The sequence below is a fragment of the Punica granatum genome, chromosome 4 (genome assembly GCF_007655135.1).
Source record: "Punica granatum isolate Tunisia-2019 chromosome 4, ASM765513v2, whole genome shotgun sequence".
NCBI classification, from domain to species: domain Eukaryota; kingdom Viridiplantae; phylum Streptophyta; class Magnoliopsida; order Myrtales; family Lythraceae; genus Punica; species Punica granatum.
The window spans coordinates 5950249-5973518 of NC_045130.1; the positions used below are offsets into that span (position 1 = coordinate 5950249).

General features: G+C 41.2%; 4 protein-coding genes across 8 annotated transcripts; all 4 read left to right on the top strand.

Annotated features, from left to right (window-relative positions):
* Positions 1-740: 740 nt before the first annotated feature.
* Positions 741-3125, top strand: LOC116205876 (kinetochore protein NDC80 homolog). The gene is made up of 4 exons (XM_031538569.1): positions 741-1916; positions 2007-2253; positions 2476-2622; positions 2759-3125. Exons 1-4 carry the CDS (start codon positions 820-822, stop codon positions 2990-2992), a joined length of 1725 nt encoding a protein of 574 aa, XP_031394429.1. The 5' UTR covers positions 741-819; the 3' UTR covers positions 2993-3125.
* A 2030-nt stretch (positions 3126-5155) lies between these two features.
* LOC116204792 lies at positions 5156-10446 on the top strand. Of its 2 annotated transcripts, none has more exons than XM_031537086.1 (5): positions 5156-6041; positions 6677-7446; positions 7527-7616; positions 9038-9781; positions 9910-10446. In XM_031537086.1, the coding sequence occupies exons 1-5, from the start codon at positions 5942-5944 to the stop codon at positions 9940-9942; spliced, it is 1737 nt and encodes a 578-aa protein (XP_031392946.1). In that variant the 5' UTR covers positions 5156-5941; the 3' UTR covers positions 9943-10446. The 2 variants fall into 2 exon arrangements, with proteins under 2 accessions (XP_031392946.1, XP_031392947.1); XM_031537087.1 differs by having other exon boundaries at positions 9143-9781.
* Positions 10447-11360: 914 nt separating this feature from the next.
* LOC116204541 lies at positions 11361-16736 on the top strand. Its single transcript, XM_031536679.1, has 5 exons — positions 11361-12660; positions 13089-13861; positions 13947-14036; positions 15366-16148; positions 16252-16736. The coding sequence occupies exons 1-5, from the start codon at positions 12555-12557 to the stop codon at positions 16312-16314; spliced, it is 1815 nt and encodes a 604-aa protein (XP_031392539.1). The 5' UTR covers positions 11361-12554; the 3' UTR covers positions 16315-16736.
* A 4179-nt stretch (positions 16737-20915) lies between these two features.
* LOC116202861 (probable WRKY transcription factor 9) lies at positions 20916-22975 on the top strand. 4 transcript variants are annotated; one of them, XM_031534495.1, is made up of 5 exons: positions 20916-21082; positions 21170-21326; positions 21405-21767; positions 21901-21996; positions 22215-22975. In XM_031534495.1, the coding sequence occupies exons 1-5, from the start codon at positions 21075-21077 to the stop codon at positions 22518-22520; spliced, it is 930 nt and encodes a 309-aa protein (XP_031390355.1). In that variant the 5' UTR covers positions 20916-21074; the 3' UTR covers positions 22521-22975. The 4 variants fall into 4 exon arrangements, with proteins under 4 accessions (XP_031390355.1, XP_031390352.1, XP_031390353.1 ...); XM_031534492.1 differs by having other exon boundaries at positions 20922-21082; positions 21883-21996; XM_031534493.1 differs by having other exon boundaries at positions 20922-21082; positions 21176-21326; positions 21883-21996.
* Positions 22976-23270: the final 295 nt, after the last annotated feature.

Genomic DNA, 23270 nt, shown 5'->3' on the forward strand with positions numbered 1-23270 from the left:
TTGTGCATCTTGTTAATTTGGTACATGCCAATCCAGCCACGACAATAGAATCATTGGCCATGCGTAACGTCGTGCCGGGAATGGCCTGCGTGGATAAGCGCAATTGATAGATGTACTCGATAGATATAAAGTACTCGTGATTAATCGGCACAGCCATTGACTCAATTAATATATAGATTGCATGTTTCATGTCATGACCAAGTGCTTCTTGTGTTTAAACAGGCCGTGCCATCGACCAGTACAGACAATTTCACTAACAAGGCGGTTCCAATGTTCGATTAGTATACTTGCCTGCCTGTTTGTTTTTGCTCGCAGGTGAGGGAGTTGTGTCTAGGTTGGATTGTGTGCCGTAGTACCATGGCCTCTTCCGATACAACCGTCATCCATGGGTACGCACCGGCACAAGCTGCACAACTACTCAGTTACTGACCTCGAGTGAACCACGTATAGCGCCTTTGCACCGTTTAGCTTTGATTCGTTCACGTTCAACAATGATATGTTTGGCCCCAAAAAAAAAATAAATAAATAAAAATTTGTCGATATTTTGTCTCCCCTAATAAAGGCCATACGTACAATCTCATAGCCCAATTTGATTCGAGAAAATGGCTACCAAATGGGCCTGTCCATTTGTTCAGAAGTTGGGCCTAGCCTGGCCCAGCCCATTTTTCTGAAGCGGGAAAACCTCTGAAACTGAAAACTCAAAATAAAATTTCAGCAAATATATAATTAAGTAAATAATAAAAGTAATAATTTGAACGGACACTGAAACGCTGTTGAATCCCACTTCACACTCTCCGACTCTCTCCTCCAGCGACTGAAATGAAGGCCCGAGGCCGAGGCCGTGGCCGGCCGAAGCAGTCCTTCATCCCGCCGCCCCCGCCGTCGCTGGACCTCCGTCAGTACGGCGGGGGTCGTGACTCCGACGCGAGCTTCGCCAGCAGCCGCCCCTCCTCTATCGGCGTCGGCCGCTCCACCGCCGCGGCCGATCTCGTCAACGACCGCTCCTACCAGCAGTCCGCCGTCCGGGCCATCAACGCCTACCTCTCTTCCCATTCATTCCCTCACCTCATCAAGACCACTTTCCCTTCCGCTAAGGACATCACCTCCATCGTCAACTTCATCATCTCTCAGCTCGATTACCCCAACCCTAAAATGGAGGACGACCTCCCGTTCATCCTCAAATCCCTCAATTGCCCCTTCAAAATCACCAAATCCGCCCTTCGTACGCCCGCCACCCCCCACGCCTGGCCCGGCTTCGTCGCCGTCCTCCACTGGCTCGTGCAGATCGCGATGTACAACGAGGATTTAGCTTCGAATCAATCGTCCTTTGCTCATGAAAACTCCATGTACGAGTATGCGCTCCAGAGCTACTTGCACTTCATTAGAGGGGATGACGACTCTGTTGAAGCTTTGGATGGCGATTTCATGAAGAAGTTGGAGCAGGAGAGGGATAATGTGGTCGAGAAGGTGAAGGGATTGGAGAGAGATGCCGATGAGCTCAAAGCGAGAATGGAGAAGCAGAGTACTGACCTGCCTAAAAAGGAAGAGGAGAAGTCGGTGCTTGAAGCCGATGTTAAGAAGTTCAACACCATGATCGAGAAGATCAATCTGCAAATGTCAGTCCTGGAGAAGGACTTGGAGGAGAAGGAGAAGGAGCTGAGGACGAAAGTAGAGGAGAGGAAGAGGATCTGCGAAGAGAATGAGGGGCTGAAGAAGACCGTGCAGTCGCAGACGTTCAACACCAGGGATGCCGAGAGGATGAAGAAGGAGATGCAGGCCGTGGAGAGAGAGATCGCTGAAGCCGGAATCGAGAGGAATAGCTTCGAGGAGAAGTGCTGGGATCTCGACTCAACAATCGGGCACAAGTTGAAGGAACTCGAGGAACTCGCCAAGGAGTGCAACAAGACAATCCGCAAGTTAGTGCTTTGAACCATTAACTGTGAGATGTCTCTTGCATTTGTTTAGGGACTGTCTCATGATTTTGCAATTTGCTCGTCTGTTCAAAGGTTAAAGCTTGGCAGCAATCTTCAATACGTGTTGAATCCGAGTGGAACTACGCCTGCTGAGGTGATGGGAATTGACTATAAGTCGACAATTACACCAGCACTTGATTCACACACCGATGAAATAAACAAAAGCTCGGTGGTTAAACTGGAGGAGATGATTGCTCTTCAACGGCAATTAAAAGAAAATTTTGCGAGGATTGAGGAAAAGAGAAACCGTGTTGCGGCTCTACATTCCCGTATAGAGGAAGTGAGTGGAATACACTGTTTAACACGATTCTTTATGCTAGTATGATGTATAGAACTGCGGTGTCTGTTGGAATCGGAATGCATAAAGGTTCCAATTGAATATAGTGAACTATGATAAGGCTGATCTAAAGGGGTTCTAGATGATGTAGCACGGTATTTGCCTCGATGTAACTTGTCGTATCTAATATATTCGTTTTTCTTGTCTGATTGCTTAAACTGCCAGCTTGAAGCTCGGTTGAATTCATTGAAGAAGGAAACACAGGAATATGTTCATAGATGTGCACTCGAAGCTAAAAAGATTACAGAAGAAATTCGGACGGAGGCTCACAACATGGGTATTGTGGAAAGAGAAGCTGCCGAGGTTCTTAAGGTATGGCGCTAACAATTTTTATGACATGGAAACTCTCCTTGTTGCTCGTCTTCCTGTTTGTAAGATGTTGGCAGAAAGTTTTTAATCTCTGGTGGATAACTTCGGCTTATTCGAGTCTTTTTTTTTTTGGGTACAGGCATCTGAGTTGAAGTTGCAGGATGCTATCAAAGAAAGCGAGGAAGAAACTCAGAGGTGCGCCCTCGAACTCTTAGCAATGGTGGATTCAGTCTCGGAGTACAAGGAATACGTCGAAGGCAAAATCTCGGAGATGAAGCAGAGTCTCACGGATACCGCCAAGTCCGTATCAGAAGCTTACAAAGCTTCTCTCCCAGCACTACTTGCTCAAAGTTTGTGTTCGAACAAGCAGTAGTCGAACACTTGTTTATAGGACCAGTTAGTTAACCGTTCGTTTCTGCTCGATCGTTATATGTGATTGTTGCTCATCTCTGATTTGTATATGCACGCATTACTAAATGAATTGGTATTTCGCTTTCTTTTCTAAACCCCCATTTTTTTTATAAGTAAATATGGTGGGCAGCAGTGATGGCAATCTTGCCGTCCCTCGTTGCGCAATATTCGGATTCTTGTGTTCAAGAACATATCAGACGAACTGAACAACCAGCGTAAGTACTGACCCTGTTAGCGTAGCTTCACTAGGGGCCTGGTATAGTTCACAAAAGTCGGAGATGACTTCAAGCCCAAGCCAAAGAGCCATGCCTTAGCATATGTCCTCGGGGGATTTGAACTCAAGATCTAAGAGTCTCAAAATCACATGGGAATGAGATTGGAACCACTAGGCCATCACTCATGATTTTTCTCTAAACCCTTTAAAATGAGGTTTTGACATCTCGCATATATTGTAGAGCCTTCTCTGGAGTGGATGGCCAACTTGGCAGACCTCATCTGCTTAGTTGGTCGAGCTCGAGCTTCGACCTCTATTGATCCAAATCATGGCCAATCTATTCTGGCTCCACAGCAGCCTTGGTGTCTTGATTATGCTTTATCTTGGTTGTAGATGATATTGGAAGAAATTATTGATTTATTATCAAATCCGTCCACTTTGTCTACCATGGAACACGGCTGACACTGAGCTGCCTCGACTACCCCTCAACCCGAAGCAGATTTGCCTCGATTGAGATTGTGGGGTGGCTGAGATGACTTAATGTTGGTCGCCTCAGATTGTAACGAGGCCGGATGTGGGCACTGGCCATGAAAATCAAAGTCATTACTTAGGGAAAAAAAAAACAAAAAAACCCTAACTTATGATGTCGGTAAGAAAAATGAGAATATATAATTTACAAAAAATGGGGGAAATTTAGTCAAACCGGAAAAGTCAACTGAAAGAGAGTCGACGTTCATGTAATTAGAGATTCTAAATGGGCTATGGCCCTATACTATCTTCGGCCCAGCCCATTCCCTTTCTACTGTTCTTCAGTCCTCTTTCTGTTGAAAAAAGATTATTCATTTTTTAAACCAGAAAAAAGATGATTATTTATTTTCTTTCAAAATCCAATATTTAATTTTTCCATTTCTTTTGCCATTTTAAATTTTGATCACACACAAACTGTCGAGATTTCGTTTCAAAATTCAGACATAAATCAAAATATATTAAAACACCCAAAGCAATGCCTACTTAGTCTCTCGTGTCGAATAGTACGTATATTGCTATTTAATCGATAGGCTTAATTGCTCCTCGCCATAAGTCATTAGTATTGCAAAGAAAAGGAACTAAAAAGGTCGGTACTATGCTTGCGCGCTAAGACAAGGCAAGGGAGAGAAGTCATTATCTGTCTCTTTTATTTGAATAGCATCCTCTTCTCTTCAACTTTCATTATGATGACTATAACAAACTAAAAAATATAACACATAATTATCGGAATCTTATAGTTCCCCGCATATTCCATCTAATCCCAGCCCAAGCACACGTAATTATCGAAAAAATTACAGCGAACTCTGACTAATCAGTTATTTTTATTCGAAAAAAATTCACCATCTTTGCATAGCACATTAGGTTTGGTAAGCCACTGATGGAGTTTCCCATTTGTTTCAATCTTGTGATGGTGTGTAGGAAATTTGGGAAACGTGGAATACATCATTTTGGCAATTTTTGACAATATAAGAGAGAGAAGAGAGACTGTGATGTAACAAATAAAAAAAAATTTAAAAAGGAAGAATCAAATTCAAGACCCCATAAAGCTCCCATAGCCTTTTAATTTTCTCCCCTTCCACCAAAAGTTAATAATCATAATAATAATATATACGAATCTCGAGTTAATTTAAATAACTTCTCGCGTATTAAATAAGATATTAGATTCGAGTATTGAAAATAAAGAAAATTTACGCTTAGAGAAACTTATCATTTAATGGATTGACTCGGCGTCTTATCTCAAGTTGAATTAGCACGGGTCGTTTGTTTCTGAATATCAAAGTGTACTGTCGGAGAAAAAAAGATAAAAAATATATATATATCCAAAACAAAAACTAAACTAATATAAGCGGCCCAGAGAGAGAATGGGGGAAAACATTCCTCACTATAAAACCCAAACACAGAAGGATTGAGGCCAAGATCGCTGTAACTTCCTCTCCCACTCTCTCTCTCTCTCTACAATCTTTCCCTCTCTTCCCCCTTCTTCTTCTCCGGCGCTCCCGCAATCAAATTTTGGCTCTCCTCTTCGCTCAATCCCGCAGCCCCTCTCCTCCCCTCCGAGTGTTTTCCAGCAATCGGAGTTCGTTTTGGTGCTCCACTGCCGCCGTTGGACCTGCTTGCTTGCTGTGACGGGGGACTACGAGCAGCACGACAGTCGCTTCTCGGCTGCTGCTTCGAATTCGCTGACGGGTTTGCTGTTTTCTCGTTCCTTCCATCTCCTGGAATCGTGGATTCCGGGTTTTTTTTTTCCGCCGACTGCCTTTGATTCTTCTCGCTGCTGAGTCTTCCGCTCCCGTTTTCGTCCTGTTCTCTTCCCTGCGCCCCCGGGATTTTTGGGGAGCTCATATCCTCTTAGGGTTTCTCCCTATGTATGGCCCGTAACTCGCACTTCTCATGCAATTAGCCCCCTCGCTTAGGACTCCGGTATTTTGGGGTCTCTCTGTTTGTTGGCAGATACTGTACAGACTACGTAGAATCGACAGAGATATTGCTTATTCTGTACGGGGCAATCTCATATGAACTGAAGGCGAAGTTCATCCATTGGCTAAAGTGGGGATTGAGTGCAATTGGGTTTTTGGAAGAACCAGACAATCTGTACGGGGATTGAGAGGATTGGAGTTGAAAAAAGAAAGATTTTTTATATTAGTTACATTAGAATGATTTTCTACAAGCATGGATAAAAGTGAGCCTGCATTGATTCCGGAATGGTTGAAGAGCAATGGAAGTGCCAGCAGTGGCGGAAATAGCCAGTTTCCGTTTCCTTTGCCCTCAGGTACTCTTGGTCTACTCTGTATGCCTTATCTTGTTTTTGGTGAAAACAATGAAGTGATTATTACGTTTGTCTCTGGAAATACATTGAGTTGCATGGTGGAAGCCCATTATAGATGTCATGTGTGTAAGAACTGGTTGCATCAGTTGTTTGGTATATGTTCGTCTTGGGTTGTCAGTTTGTTAATGACATTGAGTTGCACGGTGGAAGCGCATGATAGATGTCATGTGTATAAGAACCGGTTGCATCAGTTGTTCAGTTTATGTTCGACTTGGGTTGTCAGATTTTAATTTATTCATTGTAATTGAAATGTCCAATTTTTGCATAATGGCGTTTTTTTGTTGACGTGTACAGCAGCATTTAAGGGATTACGTTCCATCGATGTCAAGGGTCCTGATTCTGTATAGGTTGCTAGTAGAGAGCGTATAGGTTGCAGCAAGTTGGGTTGTCTGGAAGTACTTTACATTTACTATATTTGTCTGCTAGACAATGGGTTTACCCCTTCTGACTGATGGAGATTCTTCATTTCTCTGCCATTCTGGTTTAATGAGATTTCTTTCTGTTTAGTATATCCTAGAGAGTCAGGAACTTCTATTTTTTATTCTTGCTTATTAAATTATCATATCTTTATTTGATAGAGGATCATTCTGGATCGAAGCATTCAAGGCATAAGTCTTCCAACGGCAGTAACCAACGTGAGAAAGGCCATCCATTTGTTTCTGATCGAACCACCTCCTCCTATTCTGGTCGAAGTACCAGTACAAAGGACTCGCTGCGCTTGAAGTCACACGTTAGCTTTCCTAGGTCTTATCGTGATAGGGAGGGGGATAATCGTCATGATTTTGGGGACAGGAACAAATCTTTCCTGGGGGATAACAGATACCTTGAGTATGCTGACGATCTGGGTAGTTTTCTCCTGGGGAAGTCAAGTAAGGACATGTTACGCCATTCAAAATCCGTGGTTGGTCAAAAATCAAATGGCATATTGCCTAGGAAGGGTTCTGGCGACTTAATTGATGGCAGTAACAGTAACCACATTAACAGTAGCACTCCACTGCTTTTGGATGGCTGTATGCCTAGTAACATGCAAGCTGCACCGGGAAAGGATTTTCCTTCTTTAAGAACTGAACAAGATCAAAGTTCTTCAGAACTAAGCAGAACCCCATCACCTGGTTTGGCTGTTCCTGCTCAGAGTTTACATAGTGCAAGTGCAAATTTGATTGGTACGGAAGGGTGGATGTCATCTCTGGCAGAGGTGCCGGAGTCGATTGGAAGCAGTTCTATAGGAAGTCTTTCTTCTCAGCAGACTCTCTTGGCAAAGTCAGCTCCTTTGGCACAGCGTGCAAACGGTCTCAACATGGCGGAAGCAGTGGCTCAGAATCCAACTCATGCCCATACGCCTCCCCAGGTAAATTTAGTTTTCTGGTTAATTTTGTTGTATATTTTCTTCTCAAATTGCACGCGAAATAATATGTTTCACGTTTGCAGCTATCTATTGATACTCAGAGACGTGAAGAGTTGGCAATCAAGCAATCTAGGCAACTAATTCCTGTGAGGCCGACCACATCCAAACCTTCTGTAAGTGTTCTTTGAAATTTCTTTGGTTTAGGGGGAGATCATTGATATTAGTACTATAGTATGGAAAAATATAGGTGGTTTGTAGAGTCCTGATAGTTTAGTTTTCTACCAGCAATTAATTGCTAATGGACTGACGTTGTGTTGCTTGGACGATTCCTTTGTATGCTGCCAGCCTTTCAATCTGACATATGGTGTTTTTTTAACAATTCATCATTTCATGGTTGCGTGAAAATGGTGTAAGCCTTTTGAAGTGCTAAAGTTTTTCCATGCCAATTCTCAGAGGTTTTTATATTTTACACACTAAAGCAGATACTAATAAAGTAGTTTTGTCGACGAATTGTTTAGATAGTTCTTTTTTTCCCTTGTACGCTATTGCTGAAGATTTTTTAATACTGCTGTCTCTCTATTTTCCAGTAGACGTTCCTCTCAAGCCTGAAATCCCCTATTAATAACTTGTATTTCATTAAAAAAGGGATTGATATCGTGACTCAATTGTTGAAACTTGTATTTGCTAATCTGGGTTATCATTGCTGGACTCATAATTGAACACAGTGACTGCAAGTTCTTTATCCTGTTATCTTCCGGGTTTGGAGATTTGTTATCTTGCATGTATGATACCGCGGGGGAAGCTGAAATACATATTTAACTAGACTGCATTCGCGTAGGTAGTTTTGCTTTTATATACCAGCTGCTTGCTGCCTAAGTTTGCAGCAAGCACTTGACTTGCAGCTATGAGCTATCAGTGAAAACCCTATTAAGAAATGGCATTCTCTCTAAGCAATAGTGCGAGATCTCCCCGTTTTGCCTATCATAAGGATTTGTCCTATTCGTGTCTTCTCCATTCCAGCTACGGCCATGAGTTATATCTTCATTACACCTTGAATGAAATAGAAAGAATCTCTAGTTTGGAGTTTTTGATATGAATTAATTGCCAAGGTGACTTTCAATATTTTTCTGGGTTACTCATTTTAAAGCTTCTCGTCCTTAGCATGTCAAACATAATAACGCTGTTTCCATCATCATAATTTTGGGTGGGGTGGTTGCTTTTTCTTTTGTTTTTTCTTTTTCATTTTGTATTTGATGGCAACATGTGCGTGTTGAAAAGGTCAAATTTATGACTAACAGTACACAGATTGTATTTGGTACTGATCTACGGCATATAGTTATATGTGATACTTAGACTGAATCGCTATTCTGCTTATGTGGCTTGAAAGTAGTACAGTCCTATGTAGTAATATTTCTTCAGATTAAGGCTCATGGTGAGATGAATATTGAATTAGTTAAATGAGGCGCTCCCTCCAAAAGCTTTTAGAGGCAACATTGCTTGACTTGGCAAGAATGAGTTAAAGATTTGAATTCAAAGGAGGTCATCATCATGTCCACGAGACTGCGTTAACATGTTCTTTTTCTGTATTTTTCAGTCACTCAGCACTTTGGAGAAGTCAAAGTCTAAAACTGTGCAGCAGTCTCCATTTTCAACGGTTAAGTTTGATGCTGCAAATACATCTAATCTGAGCAAGCTGCAGGTTTTGAAGTGCTCGCGGGAGCTGAATGGTGCCTCTTCACCTAGGGAAAAGTCAAGTCCTAGAAATGCTTTCACCGCCCCCCTAAGTCAAACTCATGCTAGTGCTTCCGCTGCCTCTGCTCCAAGCAGGAAAAAGAACCCTGTCAATGGTCAAATTGTGGCTGCTCCTGATCGAAGAATGGGGGTCCTATCATTGGGGAATTTGGAGAAGAGACCGTCTACTCAAATCCAGAGTCGCAAGGATTTCTTAAACCTTATAAAGAAGCAGTCCTCTGGAACTGCGCCTGCTGCTAGAACAGAGGATTCACCTTGTGTAGTGGAGAAGTCCAACGATTCAACTGGAGAAGTTGCTACTCCTGAAGAAGCCGCAGCTTCTGTGGAGTCAATTAACAAACATGACCTTCCCAATCCTGACTTGCCAGTTGAGAATGGTGGTAACATGAGCGAAAATGGGGAGTGCATCGAGAATGGTGGTATGACAACTGAAAATGGTGAGCACCATGAAGAAGTGAAGAAATTAGAATTTGACGTTCCTCCTCCTGATGAGAAAGAGGCTGAATTCTTGCGTTCACTGGGGTGGGATGAGAGTACTGGAGAAGATGAAGGCCTCACTGAGGAGGAGATTCGCTCCTTTTACGAGGTAAACAACTAAAACACACAATTGCTTTAAATTTGCCCGGTTTCTTGGATGTTTTGATGGGAATGCGAGACATGTTAGTTCTTTAGTAGCTGTTTTAGTTACCTTTTATCTATTCCATATCGCTGCAGCGCATCAGGACAACTGTGCCTTCAGAACTCTAATGCGGAGCAGTCAATGGGAGCCTTGGACTGAACTCTTTGGAGCACTAGACGGGATTTTAATCTTGCCGCCTCCTGCCTGACTTGGAAACTAGTTTCAACTCATTAATTCGACGCTGCTTCATTCTTTTTTCCTTTTATGGGCTTCTGTAGGTGAAAAACCAAATCGAGTTGTTACTCGGAAGAGGGTGCAGGGGTCTAGTAAGGCAAGGCAGAAAGGGTGATTGATTGATTTTGTTTTAGGAAGTGACATAGGAAGGCAGGCATATAGCTGAGGGACTCAATTGAAGAGGGAAGAATAGAAATTCTTTTTTGTTTTAAATTTTCCTGCATAGGTTTTTGCAATTTTTCTGAGGGAAGGCATTTGGATAGTCTATGGGCTGTTTCTGTTCATTTGATATGATGATATTAATCAGAGAAATAGAGGGTACAAAAAAGGGAACTAGTTTCCATTCTTTGAACTATTTTGCTGGGTATATACATGTTGGTTGGAAAGGGGAATTAATTGTTGTAATTTTTTTTTTAATCGCGGATGACTAGGCCCCGAAATGAGTGATGCTCGAGCTGAGAGTCGAGGAGATAGTATAAACCATGATCGTGTTATTCGGTTGGAGATTCGAAGAGTTTGGCCTCCGAGTGAGTTAAAGAGTATCATCTGATTGATTGAGGAGTTAAAACAATGTAGCAATTAATAAGAGTCATTGCACTATTGAATGCACTAATCAATGGCAAACGTTTCACACAATTAGGAGGAAAGCGAAGTTGGATTGGATGGACTGATTCGGTTCTATAAGGCATTTTGATGGAACATGACATAATTAACACAAAGGATCATCCGACTAATTTGTGTCCTTCATCGACAGATTAATATTTAACAAATAATCCAATGGACTCAACTTACCCATTAAACCGACTCGACCATACAAGAGAATACCGATACTTCTTGTTGGGCGACTTGCACGACCTGTGTGTTTAGGCAGCTTACCTCTGCACGGTCGACTTAGTCAGGTGGAGTTCGAACAATTCGCTATGGTTGGTTTTAGAGTTTTTTTTTTAAAACTCTATTACATTTAACTCAACTTATCTTTAATTTAATGACACAATCATTACTTTTATTTTTTCTTCAATTTTTTTCACAATTCAATTCAATTTTTAATACTAAATTCTCTCAATTATTCATTACTTTTTTACATTTCAACGACACAATTATTACTTCATCTCAACTATTCATTAATTTTTCTCATAATCCAACAATACAATCACTACAACAAAAATAAATATAATTATTTATAATTAGAAATTCCATTCCATTCCCAAACAAAACATAACATTTTTGAAAATTTTTAGTAATTATATAATTATTTTATTGTTATCTTATCAAGGTGGAGTTAGAGGGAGAGGGGGAAGAAGGGGGCTTTTCTCTACACTTAGCTGCTAGGGTTAGGGATTTTTCCAAAGAGGAAGGGGACAGAGAAGACATCAATCACAAAATCAGCAGCGAGACGAGACGAGACCAGACGAGACGAGAGAGAAACCAAAGCAAAGCGAAGCGAAAGCCATTTTTGTTCCTGCTAATATAACCCAAAGCCTACCACCACACACCTTCCTACCCCCTTCAGTCGCTCTTCTTCTCCTTCTCCTCCTCCTCCTCCTCCTTTCTCCAAGAACTCTTATTGACAAGCAGCAGCAGCACACAGAGAAACCCTAGAACCCACCACCACCCACACCACAGAGATTGCCAAACAGAGACATTCCCCCCCATTTGATAGGATACCACACCCTTCTCCTCCACCGGAGATCGCAATTTCAATCCCCCACCCTTCCCCGCCGTGCAGGAACCCTAGGATTTGGGGACTGCTCACCCTCCTTTTCCCTTCCCCGTACACTACCCCCGGTTTCGTGGGTTGCTGCTCTCCCTAGGGTTGCGGTTTCTCTCTGGGTGTGGATTCTCGAGCGGGAGCGTGCTGTTCCGTTCAGGGAGATTTCTGTCCTGTCCTATCCTATCTCGCGGTAATCAGTTATAAGCTGAGCCTGTAACGGAGGCCGCCGGGAGGGGGGGTCTCCTCCGGTGTTCTCGTCCTGGTTCTGTCAGCCTGGAGGGGTAATCGTTTCTCGGATGGAATTGGGCTCGTCGTTGTAGACTCCAGTATCCTCACCGCATGGTGGTTGCGGCATTCTTCTGACTGACTGACCATTCATTGGTTTTGGTTCTGGAACCATGGGATTGTGGCCTGCATAGCAGTTCCATTTCTGCATTGTGAGGAAGATAACCCTAGTTACCCCATATAGACCAGTTTTGGTGCTTCGGGTGTTTGTGGATTGTGCCGAGCCGAAAGGGGGCGGCATACCGTTTTTTCGGTGCCTTTGAGTGGTGAAATGAAGCTGTTCGTTGCTGAGTGAGAAGTTTGGATTTGCCATTTATGAGAGTCTTATAGGAAAGAAATTGGATTCTGGTGGTTCGGTGAAAGTGGGATTGGACTGCATTTGGTACGGGGAAAGACTTGACAGTTTTGTATTTGGCTCGAGAAGATTGACATAGAAGAAAGAAAGAAAGAAAGAATCGGGATTCCTTTTTTCCATTTTTTTGCTTTCCTTTATGATGTTTGTCAATAAGTATGGATAGAAGTGAGCCTGCACTGATTCCAGAATGGCTGAAAAGCAGTGGAAGTGCCACCAGTGGTGGTTACGGGAACCACCAATATTCATCTTCTTTGCACTCAGGTATTATTTTTGTTCTTGGCTTGACGAAATTTTTTTTGTCTCGGCATGTTGAAGACTTTTCTCTCTGTCATATATATATATGTGAAAAATGGAGAGCACTTGGTATGATATTTATTATCCTGGTCATTTCACATTAAGGAAGATTCGGTTATATGCATGTGCATTAAGAAAAAGAAAATTGCATTCCATGTGCGCACATCTTAGTCTGCTGGGACATAGGTAAATACCGAGGCTTTTGGGGTGTGGAAATGTTTGTGTGAATTTGGTTTTCGTAGATATTATTCTGTTCGTCCAACAATGTATTTGTTTTTTATGATGGATTGGCGATGATGCAATCTGGTTTTATAATTCTTGCTGCATCGCACCTTAGGTTCCTTCGGAGCTTACAGCCGACAAATTATAATCACTGTGTTTGATTTGTGTGGCAGATGATCATTCTCTATCAAAGCACGCTAGAAATAAGTCGTCCTTTGTCAATAGTGAGCATGATGGGAGCCGATCTTTTGGTTCTGAAAAAACTACTTCCACCTATTTCCGACGGAGTACTAGCGGCAAGGATTCTTCCCACTCAAGGTCCTACAGCAGTTTCAATAGAAGCCACCGGGACAGGGAGTGGGAGGATGGGCCGGACTTCAGGGACAAGGACAGGTCCATTCCGGGTGACCACAGGCACCGCGAGTACTCTGACCATATAGGCGGTGTATTGCCTGGTAAATTTAGTAAGGAAACTTTACGGCGCTCGCAGTCTATGGTTAGCAGGAAGCCTGAAGGGAACTTGCCAAAGAAGGTGGCTGGTGATTCTGGCGATGCCAGCAACAGCAACAATCATATAAAGAGCAGCTCGCTGCTCCTTCCCAGTGGCAGTGTTCCAAGTAGCATGCAAACCTCGTTTGGGCGAGACTTTCCTTCTCTTGGAGCAGACCAGAAGCAAAGCTCTTCTGAGTTAAGGAGAGTCCCTTCTCCCGTTCTGCCTAGTGCTGTTCACAGTCTACCAGGTCCTGGTGCTGGAGTAATTGGGGCAGATGGATGGACTTCATCTCTGGCTGAGGTACCTGGAGTAATTGCAAGCAGCAGCACTGGTAGTTTGCCGTCTCAGCAAGCAGTCTCTGGAGGCTCGGTCCCTCTGGCTCAAAGAGTGGGTGGGCTTAATATGGCAGAAGCAGTGGCCCAAGGTCCCTCTCGTGCTCGAACGCCTCCACAGGTACCTTTTGTTCTCATCTGGGTTTTGGCATTCTCGTTTCTTTCCATAGCACAACATGGAGGCCAACATGTATCATTATTTGCAGGTGTCTGTTGACAGTCAAAGGCTCGAAGAGCTTGCTATTAAACAATCTAGGCAACTAATTCCAGTGATACCATCCACCCCCAAACCTGTGGTAAGGATTCTTATATCATATTTTCTCATGACCCTTTCAATATTAATAGATTAACCTAAAGAATGCTGTTTGCAGTCTAGGTCAGCATGCTTTGACTGTCCATGACATATCGACACACTCTGACTGAGGTCATATGATTTGCATGAATTGTTCTGGGGAAGGCTTTTTGATGTCGTGAATTGTTCTCCTATGGTATCTTTGGTTGTTTGTAAGAACTTGCTTGTAGATCGAATTCTTAAATCTCCTTATATATTATTTATCTCTAGTGTATTGATGACGGGGTGGTTTTTAATCTGCGTGAACCAATTTATCTAAGACCTAAAACTCTGTGAAGCTGCTTTTCTTTTCACTGCTCAGTATCTGTATTCTTCCTTTCCGTCTGCATATACTTTTATCGCAGACCTTTGGACCTTAGCTACTACTGATGACAATACTGAAATAAACCGTCTTTTGTGACCTTCTCATCATGTTGCTCGCCACCTTAGACTCTACACCAAACTGCTTGCGCATCTGCCTCAACTAGGATATTCTGTAGGCTCTTCTTTATGTTCATTGCCATGTCCTTTTTTGTGCGATCATCCTGGTATTCTGACACACGAGATACTCCAGGGTTAAAGACTTCTAAGATTCCTTTAATGAATTGCATATCAATTAAGACAAAGAAGAGTAACAGTTCAAGTTTGTTTATTCAGAGCAGTCACTTCATGTTAACATGGAATATAATTTTTTTCTCTAATAGGAGAAGGTAGAGAACTATAGTTTAGTTGGTGATTTGTTGCATTATTACTACAAGGGATTAATGCAAAGTCTAACTCTATGATAATTTATGTTATCATTGTAGCAAGCTTGATAGAGATATTATAATACACATCGATCCATTATTTGCACTATTCATTCCATGCTTTGCTTATGTTCATTTATGAGCAAGCATTGTGATAACTGTTTGAAAAGGTAATCTATTAGACAATAAGCTTGAAGCATTTGTCAAGCATGAGCTACATGTTATTCTCTGTGAACTCGCTCTTGAGTTTCTCCTTGCGCATTCACTGTGATAAATACCAATCTTTCTGAAGCTGAACTCGGATCAATGCATATTTTAAGCATAACAGCTTGCACTCCAAGCATATCTTTTCTGCTGAGACATCAGAAAGAGCAGTGACTTGAAACCATATCTTGCTGGAATGACTAGAATTGTGGCAATGAGATGTGCCCCTATATGCGTGTTAGCAATTTGAATCTCTATGCTGTCAATGCTTGTATTGAAGATATTTTGATGCAATTGATATAGCAATTTGTTGATGGGGATTCTTTTTTATGTTCCTTTTGCAGTTGCTCGGTCCTTCGGACAAATCAAAGCCAAAGACTGGGCAGCAGCAATCTCAGTTCTTGACTTCACAGAGCAATCAAAGCCTTCGTGGTGGTTCTGCGAAGTTCGATTCTGGAAAGACATCTAGCAATCTGGGCAAGCTGCAGGTGTTGAAACCAGCCCGAGAGCTTAATGGCGTCACTTCAACTGTGGTGAAGGAGAACTTGAGCCCCAAAAATGGTGTCAAAGTTGTAAATACTCCTCTAAGTCTAAATCCAGCAGCAACTGCTGCATCTGCTCCCCTCAGAATTCCTGCGAATATCCAAAACTCAGCAGGTCCTGAGCGCAAGTCTCCAACAATATCTGCGAACTTAGAGAAAAGACCGTCGTCTCTGCAGGGCCAGAGCCGAAGTGACTTCTTCAACCTTCTAAAGAAGAAGTCCTCTTCCTCTGCAAGCAATTCTCCTGCTGGGAATGAGGCCATGTCTTCTGCACCAGACAAGGCCCTCGGCTCAGTTGCTGAAGATTCTGCAGCTGCTGCTACCGGTGTTGCTGATTCTTTGACTTCAGAGAGCAAGCTGGACCATTCCTCTGACTTGCCGACTGAGAATGGTGGTAAGGTAATGGCCAATGGAGAAGGCAACGAAGGGATGCACTACCTCAATGGGAATGGAGAGGATCAGTCAGACATTGATGTTCCTTATCCTGATGAGAAAGAAGCTGCATTTTTACGGTCGCTGGGGTGGGAGGAGAATGCTGGAGAAGATGGAGGCCTTACTGAGGATGAGATACGCACTTTCTATGAGGTACGAACTACATCATCCGAAGCTTCGTTGTTTCTTAAGAACGCATCATGATAATAGGTTTTGAGAGGTACTTATATTTTTTGCTTGATATGGACCTGGGCAGTTCATGAAGATGAGGCCGAGGCCGGAACCGATCGGGTTGCAGCTGAAAGTGAATAACAAATAACGGGAGCTGTGTGGGTTCATCAACTGGGCTGAACTTGTCTTAGAAATTTTGATCTGCCGCCTACCTGCCTTTGACTTGGGGAGGAAAAGTAGTTTCTGGCTTTTGTTTTTTTTTTTGTTTTGTTCTCTCTTTTTTGGGGTCCATTTTGATGATCATCACCAGAGGAATTAAATAGAAAAAAAAAAAAAAAAAAAGAAAAAGGAAAATAGTTTCTATTTTTTTGTTAACCCCTTCTTCTTTTTCCCCACCTTCCCTTTTTGGCTGGGCCTCTTCCTGTGATCTTCTCTTCTGCAGCTTCTGTATACACCTCGGTGTCTTTTAACGTCGGGAATATATTAGCTCAGGAAAATGCGATCGTGTAATTGGGCACTTAAAAGTGCAACGGCAAGGGAAAATGAAGATTGCTCTTGGGTTTGACGTTCCGATTGCTGGATTGTTTTTGAGGTTAATTGGTGGGGTAAATTCGATTGTTAGGATCCTCTCTGGGGACGACTAAGAAGGAAAATAATGTCCAGAAACGCAAAAGGAAACGGGTAGTGATTATTGGGCTGTGTTCAGGCCTACAAGTATGGATGGGCCTTGCGGCCCAAATCAGTACAACTGGGCTTACCTGGCAGGTAGGGTCCGGGTCACCAAGACCTGCTTTACAACATAAACAATGGCTAGGTAGGATGTTTGTTCGCCCTTCCCTGCACGGGTCATATCAAGAGCTTCAAAGGCATTACGGCAGTTCATGTGAGCTTCGTCCCGATATGGGTAATCCATTTCGTCTAATAAATGATCTCGACTTGTTCTTTCGCGGGGAAGAAGCAATGACACTATCCCTGATGAAAGGGGCGCCCATAATGCCATTTCCGCCAGCCAGCGGGTACACAATTGGTTTCTTAATAAGAGGCATTCGATTTGGGTCAGCCGGTCAGGCTATGCAAGCCGGGAGAAGGTCACAACGAGACGAGTCGTTTATCATGACGGTAGGTGTCAAGTCGAAGTGCAGTGATGTATGCAGATGATATATCCTAACAGACCAGCATATTTTAACCTTGTTCTTGATGCAGTTAAAATTGCCTAAGACATTGCTCAAAACGGATTTTCTCCCTTTATATAATAGTGTACAAATAGTATAGATAGAAAGATAGGTAAATATAGATAGAGAGATGGAATTTTAACTTCGGATAATAAGAAAACCTATAGATAAATAGTTTATATATATATATATAGGGATGTGTATGGATAATGAATATATTAGAAATCGATCGAAATCTACTCATTATGATAAATTCCACAGTCTGCAGTAGAAATGATCACACTTGTATCACAGCGCAACCTTAACTTAATCCTATTTATAGTTATTATTGTGTGTGAAGAGGAGAAAAAAAAAATATAAATTCCAAACCAGAAAAGCATTTTCCTCCGAGTCGGCATCCTCCTACTTCCTCACATGCAGTAACAGACCAAGATTTGACTTAAGGGCCGAAATTCTTAAGGCGGTTAATTGTAAAATACTTTCTTCAAGTTAGGAGGTGGGTATTATAAATTTCATCAAAATTCGAATAACTATATATATAATATTTGGTTTTGGAATATAAATTATATTTCACTCTACTTCACTTCATTCTCCCCTCTATATAACAATATAATCATTAATTTTTATCTTTTTCTCTCATTTAATAATATATTCTTACATTTAGTTTTTTCTATCATCATTACAAATAATTTTTAAATAATAAATTCTCCATAAATTTTTACATTTATATATATACATACTCTTTTTTTTATCTTGATCTCCTATTTAATAATAAATCCTCACATCTATTTTTTTTATACAATTATTACACCCAATTTTTAATAATAAGTTCCCCTGTATACTATTACACATTTTATCCTTAGTGACTAGAGCGGAGTGAAATTGAATTCCGACTTCAGAGCCAAATGCACCTTCGAGAAAATTTTAGGGAGACAACTGTTCCCTCAGTCCCTCGCCTGCGTCCATCTCTGCTCACATGGGACAAATGCCAATGATTTTCTCAATAATGACAATGATGGTACTGTGAGAGAGTCGGAAGATACGACTCGAAGGAAATAGAAATGTTCATTCCAAACAGATACGTGGAAATTGAGGTATTCGGTTCCAAATTTTGGTCCGATTCCAAAATCTAAGGACCCGTCCTATACGAGATAGGATTCGGATACCATGGAAAACACAAGATACCCAGATCGCACACATTATATATGTCTGTCGGCTCAACTGATCACGCCCAATTTGTAATTTCTGATCTTTCAGTTCCACCATGCCCAAGAACCGATTGGTCTATTTAGCCAAAAAAAAAAAAACGATTTGTCATCAGTTCCTTGAAAAGATAAATAAATACTAAAAATTAATTACAATGCATTGATTTCATTTCAACTGTACTGTATGCATTCGATGGGACACTAGTCAGAGTCAAGAAAAATATTACATTTTGGGTGGACATATTAATTCGTCTTGTCATCATCATGACTAATCAAGTAAACGAATTCCCGAGAGACTCGGGAAAATTGATTTTCATCACATGTATGTCGTCATTTTTCATTTACCTTCTATATGTTATTTAATTTAATGTGTTTAATAATGATCACCTGGTATATCAAGTGCATGCATACTTGACTCTACGTTATCTTCTTCGCGAATCTCTCGTTGCAAACGTATATAATATCACTGTGCCGAAAATATGTTTATATATTATATACGCACTTATATATATAGTGCACCACAAGCTCTGTTTCTAACTTTCTATGATCCAAGAAATCTGCTATCACTGATTTTTTTTTTCGACATGGATCCTGATATTCAGAGACCTAATTGCACGTCAACTAATCTAGTCGAGTCAGCTCGATCCATTAAGGGACAAAGTTTTCTCGGCGTTGATTTTTTTTTTTCCATTCATAATACTCGAACGCGAAACCTTACTTAAGTGAAACACGCGTCGAATCGCTTGAATCAATCCGTATATTTATACATATATACGTATTCATAAAAGACCAATTGGAGATGCTTTGCGAATTATTTATATTTCATACTCTCGGGTTTCAAATGGGCCGCCGGTCAATGTCATACACGCCTGTATTTTTTTAATGGCCTATGACTTTGTGCTATATGATAAGATTAATAATTCACTAAGGATGGTGATTAATATATTCATATAATAGAAACTTCGGAAGGGGTATTAATTGAAACCCCAGATAGAAATTTAATTAATTGAGAGAGAATAGCAATAGGGAGACTGAGGCACTTATGGGAGTTTGACGATTTCGACGGATCTGAGATTCAACCATTTACAACATGAAAGTCTTGTGCGTGACGCGTAAATCTTATTTAGTTTGGTTGTCATGCTTATTATTCATAGATTCTCAAATGCTAGAGAAATCGTACCATGAAAGGGATAATTCGTGTCGTAAATGTCAATCTCATTGAGTATCGATCATCGGTGATCCAACTTTTTAAAATACAAACCATACATAAAAACATATAAATGACATGAATTAATTAAGATTCTGAGTTATAAGGTCAAAACATAGATGCCTTTACTCGCTTAATTGTCTGTCTAATATATTAAACAATAATTAGTCGACACTTGCGAGTTACGTGGTAAATTTTTCTATGACCAATATTAGATATTTAGCAAAGATATATAAAGAATATATATTTATATTAAGTACATATAATAATTATTATACACTACTGCAAATTGTGAAAAACAATTTTACGATGGCAAATAAATGAGTAATTTAGTCATTAGAAAATGCGAATGATACGTAAAAAAGAGTCCTATAATATGATCCCAATAGAGATAGTCTGTATGGATGACTCTTCCCATGGGCTTGTATTGAATTCATGTATGTGGTTAGAGTTGGTGAAGTCCGGACACTTGTCTTTATAGAAATAATATATAGTAATATGCTGTAATGAAAAATGGGAGATGTCGTTTCTGAGTTAGGATAAAATTATTTTGTAGTAAGTAAAAAGTTATGAAAAGAAATGAATTTTCGTTCGTATTTAAAGGGCATTCAAGACATCGAATTTGAAAAATGTCATATATTTTGAGGGGTTCACTCATATTATGGAGAAAATTTTTAATATTTTTTTTTAAAATTGATTATATGTTGTCATATACAAATAATACAGAAATAAAAAGTCGGTAAAATTCATTGAATTAGAATTAATAAGTCAATTCAGTGTGGAAAGGGTTTCGCAATTTGCATGCATGAGTGATGCCTTTTTCTTTCGGTCCTGGCCACCGCACACTTACTATTGGAAACCGTGTCAAGTCTTCTCGATATTCTACGTACATTAAACATAGAAAATATCCGGGATTCTACATATGTGGATTAGAGACGACATATTTATGAAGTATTAATACAAAAGTGGATAAATACACGAATCTCTAATTTAGAATTAAATTCTTTACGCAGTCGAAAGGACGATCAATCACGAGCTGAGGATTAGCTAATAGAGCTCCCATAATATTGCTGCTCAGCTTTTATATATAATGACGATGATGACGTCCTCGAGGCAAGTTACTCATGTGTGCCTTATCCAAAAAGCACCATAGACATATGCTCTCATATATATATATATATGAGATATATATCATATATGGGAGTTGACGATCAGTGCTGTCCGTCCAACTGATGGTGAAGAAGCGAGAGTAGACAACAGCGGGCGTAACGCCGTCGACTTCGAATCTGCTTTGAACTTGAAGAAGAAGAAGAAGAACGAGAAGATGAAGAGGTAGGTAACTCTGTTTGTCCATATATCTATATATATTGATATGTACAATTGTATATGCGTGTGATGTTTTTGTATATTGTATGTAAGATGTAGTCGATCGGAAGTGCTGCGAAAGGAGAGGGACCGCATCGAGGAAGAGAACCAAATGCTCAGGCAGACCGTGGAGCAGACCATGAAGGATTACTACGATCTTCAAACAAAGGTCGAACTTCTTCTTCGTCGTGGAACCGATCATAACCCTAAGGTACCTTGCTAACTAGAGATACGTCGTAGCTCGATAAGTATGCATCTAGCTTTGATTTGAATGATATATTCAATTGAGGCTTCCCAGACTTATCTCTCGCTCTGGGGGAATGACAAGCAAATTCTGGACCACCCGATTGAGGCAACTCAGTGTAAGGAAACGTCTCAGTCGATGCCCTCCTTGAGCAAGGATGATAAGGATGCGATGACCGTTGAAACTGATCACTTGGGGTTATCACTGAAGATACGAAACTGCAGAGACAGTCACCGATATCCTGACATGGAACGGGGTTCGGAATTACAGCCAATTTCTTCAATGATCCAAGAAAAGATGCCACCAACAAGGAACGAGCGGGACAGCATCATGGCGGCTGGTCTTTCCAAATCCGCATTCAACAGAAAGAATAGGGTTTCTGTTCGAGCACGATGTGATTCAGGCACGGTAAGTATAAGTTACACTTCTTCTAAATATGTCTTGTCGCGTCGCGTCGCGTCATCTATGTAGAGTAATTTTAGCTAAAAGAAAGGCGCACCGTTGTTACTAATGATACTGGCAGATGAATGATGGTTGCCAGTGGAGAAAGTACGGGCAGAAAATTTCTAAAGGGAATCCGTGCCCGAGAGCTTACTATCGATGTACCATGGCACCGGGATGCCCCGTTAGGAAACAGGTAGCTTTCATATCAATTGGCCTATATATTTGATCAACATGCTGACACATTTCTTTTAATAAGGACAGAGGGAAGGCGATCAACTGTATAAAAGGGTATATTAGATTGAACTAGCCAGAAGTTCGGAAAAAGAATTGGCCAGTGCCAATCGGGTTTTCGCTATGCTTGATCGGTTTCTTCTCTTCATTCCATGAACTTCCTCATGTGTGTGTTCTCAGGTCCAGAGGTGTCTAGAGGACATGTCGATTTTGATAACCACGTACGAAGGAACACATAATCATCCTCTACCCGTGGGAGCAACGGCCATGGCTTCCACCGCATCATCATCGAAACCAGCTCCTGATGCAGCGGCTCCCTTCGTGTTGCTCGATCCGAGTAGACACGGCATTCCCCAGCTTCCCTCACCCGATGCCACAGCTAGTAACTTCGTGGCCCACTGTCAAATGCCCTTTCCTATAAATAACCAGTCAGCAAGCACATTGCTGATGAAGATGATGAACCCTCATTATTATGTAGCTAATTGACGGTGGTGCATGGAACATCATCTTATCGCCGCCATTATCGCCGAGTGATGAGGATCCGATGTAGTAGTTGGAAGCAGAAGCAGTAGCTAGCCGAAAGACAAACGAGAAGCATACAACGAGCCGTCAGGAAGTCTTCATCATCGGCCGATCGGTCATCGAAACTTAACAACCACATGGTTGCTTCAAATTCTATGTTCATTAGTGTTTGTATGCCAATTTACGCACTAATTTTTTCGGTGTAAACCATGATATTCGGATATCCAATTAGACCATAATTAATTCAGTCGAGCCAGATCGGTTTCCGTAGTAATTTGCTCTATTAGGATCAGTTTCCGAGAAATTGAACGTATATGTACTTGGACCGTGGCATTTTGATTGGGTCACACCGGCCTGGTGTTCAAGCCCATAACTGGTTTACATTTTTAAGGAGCGGGCCGAGTCTCGGTTGACCGTCATCTTTCGTGCCTTTCTTATGCTTGTCCACAATCTTATTTATTATTAATTTCCTACTCTCTCTCTTTTTTTTTCCCCCCTAATGCTAATTAGTCCATCCATAGCAATTTGAGCATTTTCTTGTGTGTGATATATATCCTATAATAACAATTCAATATAAGGCGTCAACTCATATAATCACACAAATATCTCGACTGTTTTTCGTAAAATTCAACCCTTCGTAATATGATATATTTCTAAATTGTGTCCGTTATACTTTATTATGGTCCAAATCAATCGATACCATATTAAGTAAAG